This window comes from Tachysurus fulvidraco, chromosome 14 (genome assembly GCF_022655615.1).
Source record: "Tachysurus fulvidraco isolate hzauxx_2018 chromosome 14, HZAU_PFXX_2.0, whole genome shotgun sequence".
In the NCBI taxonomy this organism is placed as follows: domain Eukaryota; kingdom Metazoa; phylum Chordata; class Actinopteri; order Siluriformes; family Bagridae; genus Tachysurus; species Tachysurus fulvidraco.
The window spans coordinates 19360195-19386960 of NC_062531.1; the positions used below are offsets into that span (position 1 = coordinate 19360195).

The following is a 26766-nucleotide window of genomic DNA, read 5'->3' on the forward strand; positions in this document are numbered from 1 at the left end:
ACGATTTTATGGCGTCCAAAAATGTTAATAAGATTTGCCTTATAGAAATCTTCACTATGTCAAACATTCAACATTTGTTCAAAGAGGTAGATATAGACCAAATAAATCCTTGTTAATGAGCTTATTACAGATTATTACAGAAATGATCATGTATTATAAAAAGCTTATTAATAGCACTATTGTCAGAGCTGCTGTTGAAAAAAAAAAAAAAAACAACTAAAACTACATTTACAATGATTTTATCAGAATCAGAAAGAGCTTTATTGCCAGGCATGTTTTCACACACAAGGAATTTGTTTTAGTGACAGAAGCTCCACAGTGTAACAGAATGACATATACAATATAGACAAAATTGTATGTACGCATGTACAGGTGTGAAATGTTCAATTGAAATATACATATACAATATAGGCAATTTGTATGTACAAATGTACAAGTGTGAAATGTGCAATGAAGTATACATAGTATGTGTTTTAAGTAAATAATGTGTAAGAATAGGGTTGCGTGTTCCATGTGTGTCAGCACACTTTAGCACAGCCACACGCCGTACTATGAAGTCAACGAAAGGCGTTATTACTATTGGTTGCCATAGTAATAATGTTTATCAAGGGGTGGAGCGACTATCATTCCCCTTGATAACAAATCACTTTTCTTGCAGTTAAAATGAAACACTCTTGATGGAGATTTGATGTTTATATATAAAATTCAGCAGTGTTTTTCTGCATCATGTCATTTACAGACGAAGGAGAAACAGTGCGAGCTCTTTGTTGCGGATCACACGCACTCTACTGTACTCTCTCTCAGTGGAAGTCGCCACTCCAATCGCTCTCATATTTGCATGAAGATTTGCATGAACTTTTGTCAGCTTTGTCGCATTACCGGACATGCCCACTTCTAGTCACCAACGCTCACTGTCAGTAACTTTGAAAATGATTGATATCCGGGTCGCTTTGTCAGTGCCAGGGATGTAAACATAGTATAATAGAGAGATATAGGGAGAGTTAGTGTGTACTGCTCAATTAGATAATTGACCTAATTGTTTTAATTTTTTTTATAATTGCATGTAATGGTTAGAGTTATGATGTTAAATTTATGGCTAAAAAATTATAGAAGCTACATGGGAACATATCTTTTGTAATCACAAAGTATTCTAGATATTTATTGAAGTCTGGAAGTCTGTTTATTATGCTGCTTTTCTTTCTTTGGGCAGAGCAAGAGATCACAGTTTCCTGCTTCGCATTTTCACAGACTCTGTGACTTTTTTAAGTTTTCTGTGAATAAACTCAATCCATTAGGCTTGTGAGACGTACAAGATATTTCTGTGTAATATTACACTGCAACAATATCCTGGCATGTTGTTTGTTTGCTTGCTGCACTGTGGCAGTTAAGTAAGTAAGTAAAGTAAGTGAAGTGACATACGGCTAAGTATGGTGACCCATACTCAGAATTTGTTCTCTGCGTTTAACCCATCCAAAGTGCACACACACAGCAGTGAGCACACACACCCGGAGCAGTGGGCAGCCATTTATGCTGAGGTGCCCGGGGAGCAGTTGGGGGGGGGGGGGTTCGGTGCCTTGCTCAAGGGCACCTCAGTCGTGGCCGGCCCGAGACGAACCCACAACCTTAGGGTTAGGAGTCAGACTCTCTAACCATTAGGCCACGACTTCCATTGCTTAATCGCACTGAAACTCCTCTGAGTAGCGACAACACGAGTAAAGAATGTCAGTCATGTGGACATTAAACAACCAATATGTCAAAGGGTTGTGTCAAAAAAATATGTTCCACTGCCAGCAAGCAGTTCCTGACCACACAGCTAATATTATTCTATTCTACACTCCTGTGCTCTCTGTGGTCTTTTTATTCTTGGCTGTCGGTTGTGGATTAGTATATTGTTTATTAATTAATTAATTAATTAATTTATAATGGTAAATCGTGAGCAGAGAAAAAAGTCAGTATTGCACAAGCCTGGTATTCACATTTCCCATTTTAGCCACCCCAACACACACACACACACACACACACACGTGTACACACACTCAACTTTCTTTCACCTTTCGCTTTGTGCTCTTAAGGACTTTAGCAGATCCTTGTTCAAAATCTCTGAGCTTTAAAGCCATTTCTCTTTTTTATTATTATTCTCACTGAGCCAATTGAGCACACAGCCCAACCCTCCCAGAGTCTCCTCAATATGATTAATACTGTAAGCTCATACAAACACATGCAAGTACCTACGTGTAATCACCAACTTGCAGCAGGAGTTGTACAGTGTAGCCTCTGTGTGTGTGTGTGTGTGTGTGTGTGTGGGTGACTGGGGTATGCCAGTACTAGAAATAGCAACGTGTGCAACAGAGCAGTGGGTGCGGGAGCCGTCAGCTGAAAGCTCTGCATTCGCTTCCCCCGTGCCCTCCTGCCTAATCCGTGCTGATAAGGCACACCAAGGACTAAATGGCGACCGGCTGCTTCAGCAGCACACACCAGCTCTTGTAACTTTTTATTTATTTATTTTTTAAGTTCTTTGCCTTTTCACACTCACAGACAGGGCAGGACACTCAGAAAGGCCTTGGTGAGTGCCAATGATGATTAATATTTCTGATTGTCTTGTCTTCACTAAGCCTGCTCTGTGGTAGTTCTAGCATGTTAAAGTCGATTGTTACAAATGCACGCATGTGTAATTTCTCACAGTCATTCTTACTTAAGCAGTTGATTTCTAGCTCGACCAGCTGCCACAGTACCGTTAGGCAATTCTGCATAATATTAAGATTCATAACCAAGAGCAATGGTATGTATCCAGTTTAGTGTTTGTGTGTGAGTGTGTGAGTGAGCGTGTGTGAGTGAGCGTGTGTGAGTGAGCGTGTGTGAGTGAGCGTGTGTGAGTGAGCGCGTGAGAGTGAGCGCGTGAGAGTGAGCGCGTGAGAGTGAGCGCGTGAGAGTGAGCGAGTGTGTGGGCGAGCGAGTGTGTGGGCGAGCGAGTGTGTGGGCGAGCGAGTGTGTGGGCGAGCGAGTGTGTGGGCGAGCGAGTGTGTGAGTGAGTGAGTGTGTGAGTGAGTGAGTGAGTGTGTGTGTGAGTGAGTGTGTGTGTGAGTGAGTGTGTGAGTGAGTGAGTGTGTGTGAGTGTGTGAGCATTTGTTTTCTAAGACACTTTCCGTACAGGCTCATGATTATATTATCGTCACTGACAGTGGTACATCACAGTGGATCTTGTTTGCAGTATGATGAGCAGATAAGTCCTCATTATCTGTACAGGAAAGAGCACATCTTAATCTGACTTACAGGAACATGTTTAAACAAACTCTGACCTTCTAACATTTCTTCTGGATCTACCTTATGTTCTTTCTTTAGTAGTGTTATGATTCATTACTTATTAAGATATCTTGTTGAATATAGTTGTATCTGTGTGTGAGAGCGGGTTCATCACAACAGGATTCATCAAGCTTAGTAATGTCTTTGCAAGTGTCTTCATAAGATGAAAACTGATTATCGACTGATGACTAATCCCCAGTGAAGGTTTTCATTCCTTGTCTATCAAAGTAGTTAACCAACAGTCCTTACATCCTGAGTAATACGTTTTGAGACGAAGAACAGACTAAAGCTCAGATCAGGTCGCGCTCCATCGTACCTACGTATCTTTTGTTCCCGTTTAGGTTTGATCGTTTTACCGTATCTGCGTCGGCTTTACCATTTATGGTTCTGTAAACTAGTCTAGAAAAGCTTTTAAATCGCTTTCCCTGAAATTGCAAAACTCAATCTGCCTAAACGATCCTAACAGTAAAGGAGGAATATAAACAGGCAGGAGGAGGAATATAACCTATTTGTTTACTTTGAAATCCAGCACATTAGTCCACATATGGACCACAACAGGTGTCTATTATGGCCGTTTTTAATTGTTAGCATACCAGCTGTAGCGATTAGCATCACCTTGTAAACCGTAATGAAGTGACCGACATAAAAGTCAAGGAAGTGGAAAGAATGTGCTTATTTGTTGTGGAAGATATGTTGCAAATAGAATTAGACTCGTATCTGAGGCACTTGTACCCAAAGGCGAAGTTACAAAACAGTCTGGGAATTCATCAGCTGTTTCAGGAAGTGAAGTCATTTCTCCATCGGCTGGCTGAGGAATTCACCTTCAGTATGCAACTGAATGTTTTCCTTTCTGGTCTTCCCCTCCATCATGGATATTATGTTTATGTAGAAGGACATCCAGTGAGTTTTAACAAATTGGAAACCAGAGCATGAAAAGTTCTAGCAAGTCTAAAGCACTAAAATTTGGAGAATAGTTTTCACATTGAGCATTATAGCAGTACTTCCTTGTAAAATGTGTCAAATCAGACTACTAACCTGACTCTACAACCATCCTGCTATGTTTACCTAGTGCTATCAGTTCTGAATACACTGAACCTTTTCAGACTGGTGATTGATTAGCCTCTATAGTGACTTGCACTGGTCATTGTATTGCTGGTGATTCTGAAGCTCGTGGCCAGAAATGTGTTCATCTCACTATCACCGTGAGCCAGAGTCAGAGCGTGTGAAGCCGAAAGCAGATTGAAATAATCAGTATGGGTTTTCACATGCGCAGGCTCGAATCTTTAAAACACCAACACCCAGAAATCACCAGCATCCTAGCCAAAGTGGGCGCTTTACAGAGACAAGACAAAGGGTGGCATGTGGCAGCCTAGTGTTTAAGGTGTAGGTCTTCCAATTGGAAAGTTGTGAGTTTGAATCCCAGGTCCAACAGGCTGCTGGGCCTCTGAGCAAGGCCCTTAACCCGCTATTGCTCAGTTGTGATAAGGGCGTCTGCCAAATGTTGTAAGTGTAACAAAGACAACATTTTCTGCTGGACACCAGACCACATCAGGCTGCCAGGCCACAAACAAGCAGGCCTCAAACTGAGAATTACACAATCCGATCCATCGATTAGACCTCAAACCAACTCTAAGAAGTGGCAAATGGAACAGGACTTGTGCGTTTATGACAAACTATCAAGTGTAAGACTGAAACCAGACACAATGTGCAAGATGCCATATTGGATCCCAAAGTCTCACACACATTCTTATTGAGCGGTCAAGAGCCTCCGACGTGCGGTTCCTGTAAAACAAGTACAAGCATTAAGCGTATACTAATAATCCTAAAATAATATTATAATTATATAATAATTATCCTAAAAATAATTTTTTTCCCCAAAAATATGGATTTCCAAACATCTGGCAGGCAAAAAACCTTATTGAATATTAAAGTGAAGCAAACAACAGACAAATATTTCAGTCATTTAATCACTTTAATACTGCAGTTATAATGAAGTTCACCTCAGCACTGACATCCCTGTTTCATCACCTTCATTTAGCAGGCTGATGTTAATACTATGTAAAAAGATCTAGCTCACTTCATTCACTACATCATTCAATCTGATGGTTAAAAAAATATATGATTTATTTTCATATAACCTGTACATACTATTTATTTATTTCTTCTAAAATCTAACTGATCACTTATTGTTTTTTTTTCTTCAGCATGTCGTAATACTGTAAGAACCTGCATGCCATGAAACAGGCATTGAAAGTGACACGGCATTTAAAAGAACAATCAATAAATCAAACTGGATATACTATGGATATAAGAGTGAACACGTCGTCACCGGCCATTTTTTGTTGTTGTTGTTGTTGTCACAGAAGTTTGTAATCTTCTGCTTACATGACACATGCTGTCTAGTTGCATCTCTCGACACTTCGGATCTATTAGCTAATGATTTCACAGAAGCGATTAGCTTGTTACAGTCTGCCAATCCTTCTGAACAGTACTGATCTTTAGCGCCTGACTCCGGCATGTAATCTAATTCTGCTGAATACACTAGCTGATCCTTTTCTCTGCCATAACGGATGTTTTTTAGCACACTGACTCGAGTAGCTTATCAAACAGATTTCTAAATGTTTGCTGTCCTGCTTTTGAGTTTGGTTCAGAAGAGCATCGTGTCGATCTCCAAACAGAGAGCGAAGTTCATCCGCAGCAAACCAAACCGTTATGGACGAAGTAAAGAGCGAGTGAGAGGAGAGCTAAAAGAGACGTTAAATATCTCACTGGAAATTAAATATCAGAAGATTCTCAGAGCAGAGATGGGGCTCAGATTTCAGCTTCATGTGGTGTAAGTTATTTTCTTTCTCTGCGGAGTAGTAGCTTATTGGTTAGAGTAGTTGTGTAGTTGGTTTTTCTATTGTTGGTCTTTGCCTGAGTTTGTTGAAATCCTGACAGTCATGTCTGATTTTTATGTCACTTTTTTTCTCTCCCACTGCATGTTTGTCTAAATTTTCACACACACACACACACACACACACACACACACACACACACACACACACACACACACACACAAAAAGAAAAGCAAAAATGATGTTTCTCGTGGTTCCGTAGAGTCGAAGTCATGCTCCTGGTGTGTTGTTTATCCTGGCTGATTATTGATTTCCCCTCTGTAAACTCCAGGTCAACATATGTGTCTAACAAAAAGCCTGTAATAAAAACCAGTTCCTGCAGACAATCCGAGGAACCGTGCGCTGTAAGACAGAACTGGATTTCTTTCTAATAGACCTCTGGATTTGGAAGACGTTTAGACTCGGAGCATCACTGCTCTTTTGATGATTTGGCTGGAAATAGGTTTTGGTTTTTTTGGACCAAAATCAGCTGTTTATTTAAAAGGCATTTTCTTTTGTGGGGGATGGTGCATATGGTAGACGTTTAGGATTTGCTTTTTTTAAAAATAATAATAATAATATTACTAATAATAAAAAACTTGATATGGACCACTTAGAATATTTCAGATTTTATCAACGTTTTTCCTCATTTCTTATCCCTCTTTTTTTTTGTACACTCGTGTTGCATATAAGCAAATGGTGGTGCTATTTTTTTCTTATTTCCTGTTTTGTAACATAATGATGGCAATACTTTACACTTTCCCTCACCCTGGCTCTTACCTCTTAAGTACACCACTTTGATACTTACACTAATACTTCACACAGTCTCACGTGAGGTTCAAACGGTTCCGGGTTGATTTTTTTCCCCCCCACCAAGTCGTAATCCCCACTCTAGCTTCGGTTACTGTACTCTTTAATACGGTCCGAATCTAAGGAACTCGTCTGAATGGTGTTTACACGCTGTCTAGACTACACCGAGCCAAAGGAAGCAGGAGTTCCTGTCGTAGCCTCTTCCAGTTTGCTGGGTCATGCGCTGATTTGTCAGAAATTGTTTATAAAATTTAGGAACAAGGAGGACGATTACTACATATATATATATATATAATTTATTTATAAGTGTGTTGTGTAAAGTGTAGTGAGTTTAAAAGCTAACAAAATCGTATGAACAGGAATTTTGTGAACAAATTTTTTATTACTGATATATATAATTATACAACAAAAACATTTTTAATTTATTAATTGTGTTCTTCAGTGATGTTAAACACTCTATGCTTAGTGAAGGTACAGCGTAGCTATTTGGGAACCATGTTGGCTAGTTAGTGCATGCTAACGTTAGCTTGTGGGTGAAGCTTATAAGGAATTTAGCTTGTTTCAGTAGAACACTGGATACATTTAACTTACCATAGTTTATATCTTCTGCTTTCATTTCATTGAACATTGCGCAAGTTCAAAACAAAGAAAAAAGTGTTAAATGAAACAAATGTCCATTGCTCTGGATTATGGTGTCTGCCAAATGCCATAAATGGAAATATATCACATCACATTATTAAGTCCTGGCCTCAGAAACAATGAGCTGATGTTAGCAGGATAGAGTCAAAGGCAGGCTACGAAATAAACCAAAGTGTTAAAACTAACTAACTAACTAACTAACTAACTAACTAACTAACTAAATAAATAAATAAAACCACAGCAGAGCAACACATTATCCCTGAAACCAAATCGCTTGTGCTTTAGCTTCCTAGCTATCATCGGCGAGGTGGCTCGAGGTGTGTCAAACTGCAGCTCAGCAAGCTTCAATGGGACATTAAAAAACATGATTTAGTTCATTAATGTGGATTTTACAGTGTCACATAAAGACAAGCAGTTAAATATGTGGCGTGTTGGCTATCACGAAACAGGCATAGCTTATAGATAAACAATACGTTTCAGACAAAATTCCTTCATCAGCTGTGTAAACAAAGTGCTTCTCAAGCTATATTGCTATATATACACACACATGTGGCCTAGTACAAGGGTTCAGAAAGGTTTTATACTCCAAGACCTCTTTAAGCATAAAATAACTTGTACAGAAAAGTGTTATTTAAACATAGACATTTTTATTCATTTTTAAATGTATTTAACATTCTTTACAAGGTGAGCTGTTCGAGTTGCTGAGTTTTGCCATGAAATCATACTACAGTTGAACGGCTCAGTCAAATAACTAGAAGAACTCAATAATAAACCTGATCACTCTGATATTAGTGTGTTGTGATTTCCTGCACTTTACTGTAACTACAAGGGGAAAAAATCCTTTGGCTTTGCTTCACCGATTACACGTTGAAAACCTGTGACCTTGTGAGCATGTATTTTGTATTTAAAAGGTGCATATCTTTTAACAAGTAACTCTCTCAGGGTTTTTACAGCATGGTTAAAAATGCTGAAATATAAAATCCCTGTTAAATCTTTCTAGAGCTTTGACTCCCTCTTTCAAGCATGCGTCTGTAAGCAGGTTCCAGTTTAAATCATGCTGGGAGGTGCTGCTTGGATGGCCTCCTCAGCATACCCACGGTGGCACTCTCATCCATCTGCTGCTGCTAGCTGAGTGGTTTTTCCCTCCAGCGTGAACAGACTTGAATAAACTGGCATCAATAAGCGCTAACAGGTGGCACAGCTAAGGAAGGCACCATGGGGGTACAGGGAGCGCGGACATACCTTAGTATGTCACTGTAGTGGGCCAGGTTACAACAAGGTCCTCCACTCCACTACACAGTAATGACAGCTTTATTACTCACTCTTTTAGTTATTATACTCTGTTTCCAACCTTTTTTTTTTAGTAAGATTTTTTTAGCACCGTAAAAAGAGCATAATTTCTGAATACAGTATGTTGATCATATTTATATTATACCTTTTGTAGAAAACAGAATAAGGCTTCAGGGTCCGCAGTTAAAGCAGAGAAAAGTTTGTGGAAAAGTGTAATTGTTCTTCATGTATGTGTTGGTTCAAGTTGTTTGCTGTTATAGTGTAGAATAGGCTTTTTTTCATATCTGAATTCAGGAATATTTAATTTGGAGACCTAAATAAGTAGGAACCATTCATTCATTAATTCATTCATTCATTCATTTATTCATTCATTTTCTACCGCTTTATCTGAACTACTCGGGTCACGGGGAGTCTGTGCCTATCTCAGGCGTTATCGGGCATCAAGGCAGGATACACCCTGGACGGAGTGCCAACTCATCGTAGGGCACACACACACTCTCATTCACTCACACACTACGGACAATTTTCCAGAGATGCCAATCAACCTACCATGCATGTCTTTGGACCGGGGGAGGAAACCGGAGTACCCTGAGGAAATCCCCGAGGCACAGGGAGAACATGCAAACTCCACACACACAAGGCGGAGGCAGGAATTGAACCCCCAATCCTGGAGGTGTGAGGCAAACGTGCTAACCACTAAGCCACTTTGTCCCCAGGAACCATTCAAAGAGTCAATATTTATTTATTTATTTATTTTCTATTTATTTATTCATTCATTCATTCATTCATTCATTCATTCATTCATTCATTCATTCATATATATATATGCCAATAAAATCACAAAAATAAAACAAAAACAATTGTAATTTCTTCTCAGGTGGAATGCTTATGCAGCACCCACTGATTAACTGTGTAACTATGGCAACCAGTAGAAGGAACGCCTACTGGCGAATCTACTGAAACCTAAAATCGCTGTATGTGAACATCGCTTCATTAAAGCAGGAATATGATGTCCATTCAGTAGTTAGGTTTTAGCCCCATGGCTGGATCTTTCCTATGTGGTAGTGTTTTTAGTCCACAAGTTTCAGACCCTATCTCCAGTAGCAGAGCCGACTCACAGGAACCGAGTCAGTGAATCATTTAAAACGTCTTTTAAAGCTATGTTGAGGGCTGCATTTTTCTCAGCTGCATATCTCAGACTTAGCATTAAGCATAAAGCTGTTTAAGTAATGAGCTCAAGCGAGTTTAATGCTACACAGCTCTTTAAACGGTCGTCTAAATGAATCCAGAAATGTTTGACAATTCACTGGTGCTTTTGTAATAATGCTTAATAGTTAGATAGAACAGTAATGTAGTGTGTGTGTTTTTGACAGTAAATTTTTGACACTTTGTTTGATTGTGCATAATAAAATTAGCATGGTTTATCAACTATGTGCTTGGACGGCTGCATGTAAGTGTAGACGCTGTCAAGCTGAATGTGAAGATTTGATTTACAGTGGGAAAATGGGGAAAACAGGAATGTCTGTGAAAGCACAGACACAGGTCTGAACCCATGAAAAATATTACACATTTAGAAGCACAGCTCTCCAGCCGGAGATTTCAAACTCACTAAATGATTATTTAGTAAGAATCTGAATATCGACTACACAACTATAGCTGTTTTTAAAGCTTTGACCTAAAAAGTATTAAAGTTACGGGTCTGAGATGGGGAAGTGTGCCAAGAGAGAATTCTAGAAAAGTTTGGAAGAAAAAAAAACCCAAATTACTGTAGCACTTTTTAGCAGCACATGTTGCAATTTTCTTTAAATAACATGCTGAATGATGACTACATTAAGAATTACACTGTGCAACACAACTGGTTATGCCGGTTGCACCACAAACGTTGCGTAATTGTTAATGGTATTGTGCTTTTAGTCTTTGTTGTAATTATTCTACAAATTAGTCCTCAAATAACAGCGAAGCACTTTGCTATGCTATGTACCAGTAAGACATCTTGGAAAGAATGCAGTTGCTGGAAGCACTGTACCGATTTGTGTGTCCTCAGTGTTGATTATGCTGAAGAAGCCCATTGGCATTCAAGCTCACTGCCAACTTAAATATAGGACCGTTTACTGATTTAGAAATATTACCACTCACGCTTGCTGCTTATTCATTCGTGATGTTTTGTCAGAGCATAAAATAGTCAAGAGGCATTACACGATACAATGACATCATTCTTCCAAGCAACCTCTGACCTAATTGAACCCGGACATCAGGAAAACCTTTACAGTACAAATAGCACAAGAAGAAGAAGAAGAAGAGGAAGAAGAAGAAAAAACCCATACATTTGAAAGAAAGTGTATATGTGCAGTGTAGACAGATAAGCCCTGGTCCTACAGAACCTTGTTCCTGGTTTGCAGTGGTTGTAGTGGTTAGTGCCTAACACATATGGTCCAAAGAAGGACAAACAGTGAGCCAGCACAAGGGTCATGGGTGCACATGGGCACATCATTCATGCACATGGTGATCAAAGACCAACATTCAATGCTGAGTGCTTCTCTCTCCTCCTTCTCTTCCTCCATGGATCACCAATCCTGTCATCTTCTTTTTAATTTTTTTTTTTTTTTTTATCAATATTTAGGGAGATTGTTGTCATGACAGCACTTGACTAGTTCAACCACTTCCCTCCTATATGCTGACTCCTCTTCAGGAGAAATGGCTGATTTAATCAAGTTTTGTCAGAACAACAATGCTGCCATAGAAAGATCTGACACAGTTGAAGTTTTGAAAATCTTTGTTTACTCATACAATCAGTAACAACCACAGTCTGATGAGAATCTGATAACGAGCAGCAGTAATACATAACGTATGTACCAGTCATGTTAGTGCTACAGTATGACTCCGGAGACAACGGCTGTTACTGATTTTCCCGGGTGAGTGTGTCATACTTTTTCATCAATCCACGCATAACTGTAGCTTGGTTGTGTGTTTTTCACTTTTAATTTCAGTTACTCTAGGAACGGGTTGATAACATGTCCATCTAGGTTGAGGTCCTTTACAATAGGTTCTATACAGTAGGACCAAATCCAAAACAGCTAAAAAAGTGCTGCAGGAATGAGTCTTAAACCCTGAATATAGGTTTAAGCACTTCTGATTCCATCATTCTGATCTTCTGATTATTGAATGGGTTTGTGGTTAATATGAACCCAAGATATGTTTTATTCTACAACATAAAATGCATAATGCTTCTCTTGAGATTTTTTTCAGGGTTTGAAATAAGGTGGTTGAACAAGTGGGTAAATGGGACTATAGAGCTTGTCAAGGACCTTAAATGTCATCACACCAAACAGGAAAACTCATCTACTGCAGCCTTGTTGTGTTTATTTTAATAACACGCTCTTGTGAACACTCTTCCGACTTTTCATCCATTTAGATTCATCTACAAAAAGAGCACAGCGGATCTACGAGAGAACTTTTTAAATAAAGATTGAGAGACTTGTCGGAGGCTTATTGGTGATGACGTTGTGGTCAGGCGACCATGGTGTAGCGTTTTATTTCTGCGGTTTGTATTTAGGTGTCTAAATTAAAATCCTGAATATGTCCATTAGGTTTCCAATTAATCAATACACTTAACATGATGAAAGTGCAAATAATAGAAAATTGGTACTGAGGTTGTCCAGTGTTTATGTGATCAGTTCAGACTTTCAGCAATGCGTAATGAAACAAAAGCTGAGACTATAACAAATGGCTACTGGTTTGTTTCACGCTGAAGCGCAAGGCTTTGTAACAGAGTTGTTTGTATGTGTGTGTGTGTGTGTGTGTGTGTGTATATGTGCACACACTATATTACACATCTATTTACAGTATTCGTGCCAGTGTCTTGGACACATATAATGTTTCATTTTACCACTCTCTGCTCATCCGTGTCATAACTGATCAGGAAGCCAAATTGCTCCCATCAGACCTTAAATGATTTGGCAGCATCTTCAGGAGCTGGTGGATTACTCGAATACTATTGTATTGTCTCATGGTAATAGTGCGAAAGGATTTTTTGTATCGCTATAGAATCTGCTGATTCATGATAAACAGGGAGCTGTTCTTTTTTTTTCTTCAGAGGATGGAGTGTACTTTATTATGCAACATATCATATGCAGTAATTTAACTGATACCAATTTGTTTTGGATGAAATTAAAACTAGTTATTGCTGTTGAATTTAGTAAACACAGAGACTAACCCAAGCACACTGCTAATGTTACTCATGAGTTATTATTGCTGATGTTTGGAAGGTGTTCATATTCTGTAATGCAGTAAAAGAAACCTCGAAATAGGAGGTTTTAGAATCAAGTGCCACACCATACATGACAAATGGCAACCAGCGTGAAGTTGGCCCCCCACCCAACGCAAAACGTCAGCAAAATAGTCTTGTTCGTTTGTGCTCTTTTTGTTTTTAGAATATTAAACACTTATTATTGAATTATTGGCCGATGATGTCATCAGCCCCCCCCATGCACCAAATTTAACCAAAATAGTCTTATTCGTTTGTGCTTCGTTTGTGCTGCTAAAAGTTTCGTTTGTGCTGTTTCGATTTATTAAATATTAAACATTTTATTAGGTGGTCACTCAGCCCCCCACCTGCTCCAAATGCAACAAAAACAGTCTCGTTCGATTGTGCTCCGTTTGTGCTGGTTTGTGCTGCTAAAAGTTTCGTTTGTGCTGTTTCGGTTTTTGTAATATTAAGATAATATTAGGTGGTCATTCTAAGGTCACTCAGTCAAGCCAAGGTAAGATCCATATGGCAAACCATATGGGTCTTATGCGCTTTCAGTTTTTTACCGGACACAGCGATGTGTGGAATGTAACATCAACTCCAAGGTAAGTGTTTTTACTTGGTACTCTATGTTCTTATGTGGAAAACAGTAGTAATAGTAACACGTTCATAAATGTACTGTCATAAATCAACTATTTTGGTTAAATTTGGAGCAGGTGGGGGGGGGGGGCCCTGATTGACCTAGATTTTACTATAATTATTCTTTTAATATCTAAAATCCAAAGCAGCACAAACGAAAATTTTTACAGTACAAACGGAGCACAAATGAACGAGACTATTTTGCTGATGTTTTGGGGGTGTGGGGCCAAATTCACGCTGGTCAAATGGCACTATTAGGTCAATCAGTTCACCCATGAGGTTCCACTCTAAGATGCACATCCCTCCATTAAAGATTCCCACCTAGCAGCTAAAAGCAACTGCATATGGTAATTGGGTCTTGATGACAACTGAACCGCACAGTTCTTTTGCTCTTAACTCTTGGCTTCCACCAGTTCATCACTGGTTCTTAAAAAAACCTTGTTTTTTTATATGCTAAGCTAGTCAGGATCTAGTCTAGTTCAAGCTTGCAACCACAGGACAAGTTTACATTGTTCCTTTATCACCCAAGAACGCAGGTGATTTCTAGGTTTTGGCTTCCAAGGTCAAGCATTCTACCTTTTGGTATCTCTTTGCTTTGTTTTGTTTTTTATTTTACTTTTTTGAAGAGACCGTTTCTTCCGTTTCTGTGGTTGACCGGTTCCTATGTTCCCAGAACCATGAAGCAGGCCTTTTGGGAAGCAGCACATGGTCTCTTGGTGAACTCTTGAACACTGAAGCAGGCCACACACGAGCCTAGATTGACATGAGGATAGATTTACTCTGAATTATGATGTAAGCATCTGTCAGACATTAGGATGCTTACCAGTGATTATTTAGTCAGGATGCCGTGTGTGGCACTGACTTTTGATACTAGAGACCGATGATGGAAGCCACAGCAGTAATTCCTTTAGGTGTGTTAAAGCTACAGGCATTTCAGAAGCAGAAATTATTTTTATTTCAAAGGTGTATTTGGACACCATATCAGTAAATATTAGCACAGTGAATAGCATCTTTCTGTGGCCTCCTAAACCTTTATATTAACCTTTTTATACAACTAATTAAAGCTGAATAAACCCTGGTGCACGATCACTGGTGGCCTTTTGCAAATTAGGGTTCTGTGGCATTTTCACACCTTTACAGGTAAAAGGGAATTATTTACTTAATTATATATAATTTGTGAACATACATGTATTCGTTTTCATGTTTTCTTTTTTAGAAGCCTCATTACTGCTATCTTATGGAATAGCACCGATGCCCTGATTTGTATTTGCATTTATTATATATGTAAGCTACATAACTTGTTCATTTATAAAGAATTGCATCTTGTGACTCTTGCATATTGCTTCTGCTCCATAAGGACATTTTATAAAGTCTTTGTGTTGTCATTCTCTGCCACACAGATTAATCTTACTGCTGCAATTGCGCACGTTCAGGGGCGTGTCCCAAACCGCATAATGTATGCTACTGAGTAAGCCTAAATAATAATAATACTTACGGTGTACTGACGGAGTATTTGATATGGTAATATGTGCTTCGAGGATATAATACATACTGCATTCAATTTCTTCTAGTTTACAGAATTATAAAACTAAAAAAACCTTTCTTGTGCACAATCACTGTGACAATCTCTAGGCTGTAATCTCACAGTTCAGTGCTAGGTAGTGTATGTAGATGCCTAGTCATTTCTGATGTGTTTATTCTTATTACCCAATCTGTCTACTCTGTGTATTCATTATCTAATCTGTGTGTTTTGTTCTCCACCCTGGCAAACATGCTAAGCACAAGCCAGATAGTGTTAGCATTTTAGCCAAAACAGAGCAATAATTATCTAACACACCAAGGCCGAGCAGACACCTTGTGTAACTGAGTTCAACATACGAAAAATAGAGAGAAACATTCAAATACCTCCTGATAGTGGTCAGCCTGGTATTACGAATGATTTAGACAAACAAGTAAACAGCTGGGTAATGAAACAAATTCCATAATAAGGATAAGTCCTTTGTGTATTATTGACTAGCTTCCTACCAAGCAGAGAACAAATAAACACTTTACTTCACACCACTCTAAAATCAGCCTGAAATCCCTTTTTTGTTTTTCACAGGCAGGTTTCAGTTGAACTCTTCTGGGATTCTTTTTGAGATCTGATCCCACCCTAGCTATCGAGAACCGATAACACCCAGTCGGATATCATTTTATCGCTTTAACCTTACGTGACGTTACTTATTCAGTCGAAACATGTCCAGAGTTTGCAAATTAGTGCTCGTTGTTTGGGATCTTAATAAAGCAGGGTCTAAATGTTTGGTATATTGTCAGAGCAAACTCAAGTCAGTGAACTGTGAGTTGACTTGCTCATTAATTATCTGGGTGATGAAGACTGCAGCTTTTATATTTTGCAGGACGTGAGTCTTATTATGTTAATGTGAAGCATTGTGCGAGGACATTGGACGCATACAGCACAAGCGAGAACAATGGTCCAGATACACACGTCTTTGATCCTGCAGCTTTGCTGAATCACTTGGTGTACTTGGCACAGAATAAGGCTGTGAAAGCCCTCTCCAAAAGTCAGAGTGCGTGGCAAGAGCAACTCTGCGGTAGTCCTGCAGCTCTCAGAGTATCTGTGGAGCAAAACCAGGACTGTCAATTAGAACAAACTAACTTTAAGTTTCATTTGGAGCACGATTGCTGATATGGATGATGAATTATGAATCCTTGTCTTGTCTTCTTATTTTGTCCTACTTTCAGGATTTCGAACACTGGTGTTGAAAGACTGCAAGATTTTTATCTCCCACAGATGGATGCATTTGAATTTGCTGCCAAGTAATGAAGCAAGATTATTTGCTATTTGATAGAGTTGCAAAATTAAGTGACAGTCTCAGTCTCAACGTTCTGTGTGTTACAGAGATGAACACATCTCACATGCACTCTGTATTATAATCACGCAGGTCTAGATTTAAATCGTTTTTCCTTATGTCCATAAATATTCTGAGGATCAAGAATTTTTTCAGTATTGTTAAATGCATTTAATAAATGCTGTTGCAAAATTTTTGTATTTTATATTAAATTCTGCAACATTGCTATTAATAGTTTTCTTCCACCCCTCTAAACCATTGGCAATTTTGGCAAATAGGCTGTTTACTTGATATTTTTGGGTCATCACACCCTGCCACATGGGGCAGGCCTGCTTTCTCCAAATCTTTTTAATGTACAGCCATGCTCTCAGACCCTGGTAGGCATTAGAGCGCCCGCTAAGAGGTAGGGCATCTAAGACACATGAGAGAGCAGTGTCTTATTAGAGAGAGATAATCAGGGTGGCAAAAGGTCAAGTGGCTCCTTTTGCATTGCATAGAATCTCTTCTCAAGATTTGCAACTCAACTGAGGGGGTACTGGAGTGTTAGTTGTGGGTCTGGCTGAACTGATTGCGTCTCCAGATTGAGATATGTGACCTAGTTGGCCAGGAAACACTTTTGAATGCAAGTAGACAAGCCAAATCATCGAATGGACCTGGTCTATTTCATGATCCTTTAGGTCCTGGTTCATCCTGATCCCATAGATCCTGATTTCTATTTTGCTAAACAGTCCCTAAAGGATTATATGGCAGTCCTCACTGTGCACCAGAACACATTGGATGGTATCTCTCTGGGGTCTCACAGACTTCTTTTTGTCATTCTAAAAGCAGCAAGGTTCCTCCCTTCACCACAGTCCTCTAGGAGCTCTGCAGGTGACCTTTCTTGTGCTGAAGTCCCTTAAGTCATCCTTTTAAGAGCCTTTGCAGGCTGCTTCCTTGAAATGGATACCTGACAACTGCCCTTTTGATTAACAATCTTAACTAAAAGAGCTGTGGAGTTCCATACTCTGGTGATAAGCTTTCTTAAAGTGCTTTGGTGACCATACAACTCTGCAGTGACCTTGTAGTTAAATCTAGGATTTCTGCTTATGGTCATATCTCTAAACTTAGTCTTCAGTGATAGTGAGCTTGCTGAGAATTCCTCACCATGTGAGCGAGCACCTTATAGTATTATTTAGACCAGATTGTTATCCGATGCTCAGACCGACTGTACATCTGCCACAGAGGAAAGACATGGTGATTTCCTTGTCTAGTTTGAAGCTAAGCCACTGGGTAGTGCAGGACTATAGAACTCCCAGCCAGAGGAACTACTCTTCCTCTTTGGACTTAAACAGTATTGTTTGGCCAGCTTTTTCCTAAAGTCAGTTCTTTTCCTCTTGACATTGTTGGCATGTGTTTCTCACTGCCTCTTTTGGTCAGAACTGGCGAGTGCAAATCACATGTAACTGTTGTTCTCTGAATCATGGATAACCACCAGGGTTTCTTGTCATTCAGAACCAGTCCTTTTCCAGGGATTGTACATGGTTGTATGGCAGCAGTATTTATTGTAAATACTGCATCATACATAACATTACATGCAAGACTATTGCCACTGATGGTGAAACAAGACCCTTGTTATCTTGTTATTTGCTTGGTTGGCTAAATAATACTTGAAAATTGTCCATGATTTTCAGATTTTAGGTGTCTGAATGCGTCTGATTTATGAGAGACCAAGATCGACCTTCATGTCACACAAAAACTAACAAATGTTATTTGGAAGGAGCTTTGCATTCTTGTACGGCAGGAGGAATAAATGTTATGGACGGATAGACCGATGACTTCTGCAGTGCTGTAAATTATAGTGTTGTAAAAAGTCCCTCAGCATTGCTAGCAATCCATTTCCTATGAAAACAAGATGCAGCCCTCAGGCCTCACTGAGAAAGCTGAATGAAATAAACAAAGGATATCAGATGAGCCTTTTAATGTATGAATCATTGGCTTTGCTTCCCTGTGAAATTCTCAATTCAATTTCTACTCTAATTTATTTGACTGGTCATTAAACTTCTTGAAAAGAGGACCTAAGATGTTATTCGAAGACTTCTCAGGGCAGCTCTTTAATTCCACTCTGAATTATTTTCATTTGATATAAAAAAGAAAAAGAAAAAAATCCTTCCTGAGGTTATAGGTTATTAATAGAATAAATGAGACTTCTATATGCTCCCATTGAGAGTTCTGCCGTTCCTGTCTGCTCTTGCTCAGTAATGCTCCTTTACCGCTCTTCATCATTTTGGTATCGCCTTGCAGTTTGTCTCAAAGGTGTTCGGTGGGGTTGAGGAAAGGGATCCATGAAAGCCACTCGAGTTCTTGCACTCCAGCCTTCATGGACTTTGCTTTGCGAAGGGACATTGTCATGCTGGAACATGTTTGAGTTGTAGATGCACACCTGTCATTAACAGGCATCTGTATCAGGATCAGATCACAAGTGGACAGCCGAGAAACTTAGCTGTTCACACACGCTGTTATGAATATGCCTTCATTGGGCTGCTGATCAGATTTCACACATTGTTTTTCTCTGCAGTTGAAAGAAGCTGGATTCAAAGATCTCTATTATTCAGGTTTCAAACAGGCTCGCAGTGTTCACGTCCTCTAGACGGCCATTCATACAGTCAATGAATCGGTCTGTTGCTGCATTTTGAGACGCACTGAAATACTTTCACGTTCACACTAGAAATGTGATGTGGTCATATATATATATATATAATTACATGCACACAGTCAGATCCCTAAATACTCCCTAAATTTGGGCATTGACTCTCTCACTCACTCACTCATTTTCTACCACTTATCCGAACTTCTCGGGTCACGGGGAGCCTATGCCTATCTCAGGCGTCATCGGGCATCGAGGCAGGATACACCCTGGACGGAGTGTCAACCCATCGCAGGGCACACACATACTCTCATTCACTCACACAATCACACACTACGGACAATTTTCCAGAGATGCCAATCAACCTACCATGCATGTTTTTGGACCGGGGGAGGAAACCGGAGTACCCGGAGGAAACCCCCCGAAGCACGGGGAGAACATGCAAAGTCCACACACACAAGGCGGAGGCTAAATATTTTGTAGTCTGATTTTTGAGCAGACTACAAACTGCGCTCATGCCAGCTCTGGAAAATAAGAATAGAATTTGGAGAATAAAATGAACAGAACTTCAGTGGCATAATATGGGTCATAAGCACTTAAAATCCTCTTTATTAACCTATTAGAGTTTGTGACTTAACGTGATGTCATTTGAATAAACATTTAACATACACTGCTCTTTTGACATCTTTTTTGCATTCTCTGTTTAAAATGCAAAGCTCCTACATAAAAGATTTTAAGGCTGGCACATTTGAAAAGGTCATTTATACATATATCTCTTGGTATTTGTCATCTCACCTACTCCCCTTTTACCCACATCCTGCAGTCAGTCCCCTGCGTCACAGTACAAATACCTCTGCTCTAGATACAAAACAAGCATAAACAATTCACGTTGGGTCAAATCACACCACCCTGGCGTGGATTCTTTTCTCTTAACATCACCCTATTTTAACATCACTCCTATTTTATTCCTTATGCATTGTTCAAAGCTTTATGAGACATTAGAAAGAGATGCACCCTTTTAACACACTCCTCCTTTCTTTTTGTGTCAAGCCATGCATTTTGTATCACAGTCAAACTAATTAAGAGTTTTGGAGTGGAAACGTTTAGGGTGAACAAGGCTCTGGGTTGCATTTGAGGTTTTTCGGCAAAAAGAGTTGTGTTAATCGAGACTGATGTACTGCACTGATTACTTTTAAACACACTGCAAGTAGGCTCCGGGTGAAACCATGGCAACCAGCAGTACACTAAAGATAGGAACTCCCACTAGTGATCAGAGGAGAGGCCACTGAGTGATGTCAAAATATCCAATGATGCATGCCTTCTTCAGCTGAACAGAGAGAAGGGCTGGAGAAGAATTAGTCAAATAAAAGACATTTATATATATACAAGGCCATTAATTGTCAAAAAGGCGTGCAGTCAGGACATACAAGTTTCTCAAACTAGTCTGTGCACATTTTTGTTCTCTTATTTCAGCACAACACCGGATGATAATAATATAGACTTCACCTCCCACTGTGGCCTGTCCAATCCACCTCCAATTGTGGCCTGTCCCCATCATATCCTGCTGTGGCCTGTCCCCATCACCTCCCACTGTGGCCTGCCCAATCCACCTCCAATTGTGGCCTGTCCCCATCACCTCCCGCTGTGATCTGTCCCCATCACCTCCCACTGTGGCTTGCCCAATCCACCTCCAATTGTGGCCTGTCCCCATCATATCCTGCTGTGGCCTGTCCCCATCACCTCCCACTGTGGCCTGCCCAATCCACCTCCAATTGTGGCCTGTCCCCATCACCTCCCACTGTGATCTGTCCCCATCACCTCCCACTGTGGCCTGCCCAATCCACCTCCAATTGTGGCCTGTCCCCATCACCTCCCACTGCAAGCCTGTCCCCTTCACCTAACACTGTCCCCTCAATCTATCACTGTGGCCTGTCCCCTCTATCTCCCTCTGCAAGCCTGTCCCCTCCACCCCCCATTGTGGCCTGTCTCCTCCATGTCCATCTGCAAGCCTATCCCCTCCACCCCCATTGTGGCCTGTCCCCTCCATGTCCTACTGCAGCCTGATCAGTCCACCTCTCTCTGCAGCCTAATCCATATCCAAATCACCAATAACAACGTTTGTTATGTATTTTTAAAGCCAGTCACATTCACCCATAGCACCTTACAGAATATTTTAGGTAAATTCAATCATGTTTCATGTCATTTTCATGCTGAAAGTTTAAAGAGAATATGAAAGCTTTAGCAATGTGATTTCTTTCAGTCGCACTACAATCACGCAGCCCTAACATCCGTCACTGTTACTGTATCTGCCACCTAATATGTCAGTCAGGTTTTCAGTTGCGTGACAGTGTGGAAGATTTTCAGAAAATGTTGACTGCAACTAAATGCAGAATGAAATCACTGGCTGACCTGCATTACGAAACTAATAATTTTTTACTAGCTGGTTTGGGAAATTATTGTAAACTTTATTTTTAAAATTGTATATGTATTTGTGTGAGTGAGTCATAGCTGTTTACAGTCTGGGCCTCAAGCTTCATGACAAATTTGCTAGTGGACCAAGAGCTTACTAGGTCATACAGTGCAATTTTACCACAAAAACTGATTTATGTCCACAAGGGGAACTCTGTCCCATCTACAGCAGGGTGTTTATTGATGTAAAAATAAAGACAGATTGGGCTGATTTCATCATAGAGTCAACTCGCCCTCTTTATACACAGATCCATGTCTGCTATATAAAGCATGTCAGAGGTTTTGCTGGCCTGCTTTCATATCACATGATGCGCTCTTTAAAAAAAACCCTGGTTTTGTGCAATATTTGTGCTGAGTATATGAGGGGAAGAATGCCATAATTGTTTTATCGTTGTTGATAAGCATTTGTTACTAACCTCATCTTGAAGCGTCTTTGCTAATGCAACATCTTGTAATCATATCTTCTAACTGTTATGTCTCTTACTCTAACTCTCTAACTCTTTCTCTCCTCAGTCACCCCTGACCTGTCTCCGGAGAGCCCCTTACTTGGCACCCTCCCGCTGCCACCAGCTCGCTCACGCAACAGCGGCCCCAGCAGCGGCGCCGCCACCCATCCCCCCGCCGAGCTGCCTGCGCGTCCCCTCCGGAAGCGCAGCAGCGAGGCCGGAAGCGGCAGTGCCAGCCCACCGGTCCGTGGTGCCATGGAGGTGGGTATGCGTGTGGTGCGTGGCGTTGATTGGAAGTGGGGCAACCAGGATGATGGCGAGGGTCATGTGGGAACAGTGGTGGAAGTGGGGCGACAGGGCAGCACCAGCACACCTGACAAGACAGTGGTGGTGCAGTGGGACAGCGGTACTCGCACCAACTATCGCACCGGCTACCAAGGTGCCTATGACTTGCTGCTTTATGACAACGCACAGATCGGTGAGTATTTTGGACAGCTAGGAACATTATACCCAGGATATGTCATAAACTGTCTCAACTGCGCTGAACACATTCGGGGACATCCGTGCCAAACCTCACTAATGCCTATGTTGCTGAATGGGCAAATTCCAATAGCTGCATTACAAAATAATCACCTTGCGGCGTGTGTTCCAAAAAAACAAAAATATTGATAGTCCCAAACAGAAACAGAAAATTTTTCCGAACAGAAAATATTTAAATGTCATACATGGGAATAGAAATGTAAAGTTATTCCATTCACACACACACAAAACATATTATAGACAGTGCTGCTGGACTCTGCAGAAGAGATTTGCTCTGAAGGTCAAGGTTGGTGGCACCAGAGTGGTGCAGCAATGACGTTCAAATCCAAACGATGCCCCGATCCGATTTTTATCTGGCCAACTAGACGGTTAAATGCATGTGGTGTAAACAGGGTCCTAGATAGCCAAATCATCAGCAGCATTCCTTCTGGAGCAGGTTATAATGTACACAAACAACTATTCCACAGTCCTGGTCATTGTGTATAGAATTCTGTCATTCCTGCTAGAGATTGGAAAGAGTATGCACATGCTGCACATACAGTTTCCTCTTCCTGCAAAGACGCTGTCTGTTTGCCTGCCTGACTTACCCTTTATCTCTCTCTCTCTCTCTCTCTCTCTCACACACACACACACACACACACACACACACTCACATTCTTTCAGCAGTTTAGCCATACACAGATGCCTCGGCTGTATTTATAGCCAAGTAAATGCTCATTGCTAAGCTAAGATGCCTCTTTCCCAAACCATTAAAAGCAGCATTCTTCTGCCTTAAATGATTCAGAGTAATGGAGAGAAAGAGCATGTGAAATAAAGAGCCAGAGAGAGAGAGACCGAGTGAAAAGCAGTGTACATGGTTAAGGGCACCAGCTCTTGTGTGCTCATTATCCACTGCCTTAAAATGAATGCAGAGCTGTGAGCTCAGTTTTCACGTGTCCTCTCATGAGCTCTAGTCCTTGCAACACTTGTTCCATCTCTCGTGGTAGATTTGCTGTCAGCACTTAAAATATATAACAGCTTGTATATGACACACCCTCTCCCTTCTAGTGTAAATGTAGTGCAGAGGACTTAAGCTATCTTCACAAAATGAGGTCAGGACGGTTCAATAAATGAGAAACCCCTCATTCATGAATTCATAAACCATGCAGCCAGTGTACATGTACTGTTTATGATTTGTCATGATCATGCTCTAGCGATGCAATTCAGCAAGTGTGGTGTGTCTCATCCCGCAGGTGTCCGCCACTCGAATATCATCTGCGACAGCTGCAAGAAGCACGGCATCATGGGAATGCGTTGGAAATGCAAGGTGTGCTTCGACTACGACCTGTGCACGCATTGCTACATGAACAACAAACACGACCTGTCGCACGCCTTCGAGCGCTACGAGACTGCGCACTCGCAGCCGTGAGTATACCAAGCCCCGTCTTGTCCTCGTCAACTGTGAGCAAACTCAACTCATGGCACATGTCCAAAAAGAAAAAAATGTCAATTTAAAATTTGCATATGAAGGTGACTCGCATAGGGTTGGTTGGGCCACATATATTTTATGGCACGGCATATTTGAATGAGAGCTACTACGGATTTTATACTACAAGCATACCACAAAGCCAAGAGTTATATATTTATATATTTATATATTTATATTTATTTATTTTGGAGCATCAGATGCATCCTGTCCTAGAGGAATAAGACTTTTGCTGCTTGCAAAGTCAGAAAATAAGATCAGCCATAGTTCAAAATGTTTGTTTGTTGGGTTGTCTGAATTAATGACAACTCTACGATCTTGTAACGCACACAGGTGCTGCTAGGTGTAAAACAATCATTTTACAACCACCTATTTGTATCAATTCAAGAAATGCCCAGCTTGTGGTACGGAAAACACCAAGGCAGATTATTTCCCAGAAGCTGCGAGGAATCCAAAACACGTAAACCAGAGAACAAATATTTGTCACGGGATCATGTGGATGACTGTAAGCTTAAGTAATAAAAAGGAATGTCTGTTTTTAAAGACAGGAAAGTACCAATCGAGCACTTAAACAAACAGTGGTTTGGAACAAAATAAGGTGTTAGATTAGATGTGTTTTTAATCCAGTCCACTGAGACCTCTAATAATAGTCGGAATACTCTGATAATGTACACCTGTGTGATTAGCCAACATGCATCAGTCGTTTGAAGCAGGAAATATAAGGAAAAGGAAAATCTAAGAATTAAATCCATAAGATTTAAAACTGTTGTAATGTATAAAATCCTAAATTAAATTAAATTTTTAAAAAAGAAATGAAAAAACATTTCAGGTTTCCAACAAACAACGTGAGGTTAAAAGAAAATGTCTGGCTGCCAGTAAAGAATGTAACATGTTGTGTAACAGCCCACTTTTCAACTCAATGAAGGCTGTCAGGTTTTCACCTGCAAAACCCGCATGCTTGTCCCTCCAAGTCTTCAGAAGACCCACGGCAGGTTCTCCAGGATTCCTCACAAATCTTCCTTACTGTATCAAACTACACAGAGACAGACTGCCTTTGTTTATCTGAAAACTTGTTATTTCTCTTTATAGTATGAGGAAATATTCTCTTTCCTTACGTTTAAAGGCATCTGTGCTTTACAGTGGTGATTTTTACACGGAACTATAATATAAATAGTTTTTCCACCACAACATTGATTCAGATGACAATTTAAAACGTCATTGTGTGATGGAAATCACGTCTATTTAGCATAATAAATTCATTTGTTTTTAATCTCACTGCCATCATGATCTTAATCTTTATCATTTTTTATTTTTTTTTTATTTTGGTGAAGCGTTTTTTCCCGAACCCGCACTTTCCTTAGCGTGCTTATCACAGATCACTTGATCTAATTTCATTGGACGCAAATGCATTACCGTGGCGAAGCTGAAGTTGAACCTGTCCCGTGTTTGTGTGCTAGAGGCATGCGGGGTTGTGGTGAACAGCCTCCGCTTTCCTTCACCACTGATAGGAGGCTCGTACCGTAAACAGGCCGCTTCTTTCTCATCTGCTCCAAGCTCGCCAGCCAACTCTACAGGAGATCCTTATTTGGCGGTTATGATCTGACAAGATTAACTTACAGTCCTTGCAGCACACACTCCTAGGCTCCTGCAGCTCTGTCTCAGTCCTCTGCCTTTTATTGTGCCGTTTTTATTTCTTTATTTAGTGATGGAGTACTCAGATCACACTTCCTTCCTTACCTTAATTACTTGTGTAGTTTTTGTTTGTTTGTTTATTTAAATTCCAGGATTAGATTGTGAAATGGCTAGCTTAATGTGTAGTGACGAAAAACACGCACTCAGACATCTAGAACAGTCAGGTTTAAATATAATCTTAATAAGGACCACAGTGGAGGCGTGAAGAGCAAAGCAAGCTCTGTTACATAAACGTCCGAATTACGACTCTCGTCCTTTGTAATTCGGCTTCTCCGTCTTTCAAGGTTCTATTTCTCGAACACATGATGAATAGGCATGTATTATGTCTTTTTATACCACAAAACCCAAACCTGCTTTGAGACAATATCCATGGTTCAAAGTGTGATACAAATATATCGGTTTGAATTGAAATCTGATCGTCGACACCAACATCGTCATCGATAGAAATGGATCAGCTGTGCGACCTTTTTATTTTTGTTTGTTTTAAAGTAATCAAAACTGTAATCCTGACGTATTAAATTACTTGCTCACTCTATTATATATGTCCATTAGAAAACATTTTTCTTACAAATTCCATTATTTATTCATTTCATTTTATACTTGGACATATAATATAATATAATATGGCAGTCTATGGAGAATGTAATGAATATAAATAGAATGTAATGGGAGGTATACTATTTATACACAACTATGCTGTGTGGAAAAAATGTTCCTATTGTTTAAACTTTGTGTGTGTGTGTGTGTGTGTGTGTGTGTGTGTGTGGTAGGAATGTACAGTGTTCTCATTCACTGAGCCTCTCAGTGTTGGCCCTATGGATCTGGTAGCACTTTCTAGATTTTTGGGAAAATCTTTGATGGTTCTCCTGGACCTGATCCCTG

The 26766-nt window shown here is 40.2% G+C and overlaps 1 protein-coding gene across 3 annotated transcripts in view; it reads left to right on the forward strand.

The window, feature by feature from the left end:
- Window positions 1-26766, forward strand: part of mib2 (MIB E3 ubiquitin protein ligase 2) — a 62410-nt gene that overhangs the window by 2634 nt on the left and 33010 nt on the right. The window contains exons 1-3 of one of the 3 annotated variants that reach the window (XM_047823005.1): window positions 2354-2563; window positions 22255-22665; window positions 23960-24131. In XM_047823005.1, the coding sequence (XP_047678961.1) occupies window positions 22443-22665; window positions 23960-24131 (395 nt within the window). In that variant the 5' untranslated portion in view covers window positions 2354-2563; window positions 22255-22442. Of the gene's footprint in view, window positions 1-2353; window positions 2564-5889; window positions 6134-22254; window positions 22666-23959; window positions 24132-26766 lie in introns of those variants that run through there. The other 2 variants (XM_027166804.2, XM_027166803.2) reach the window with 2 other exon arrangements.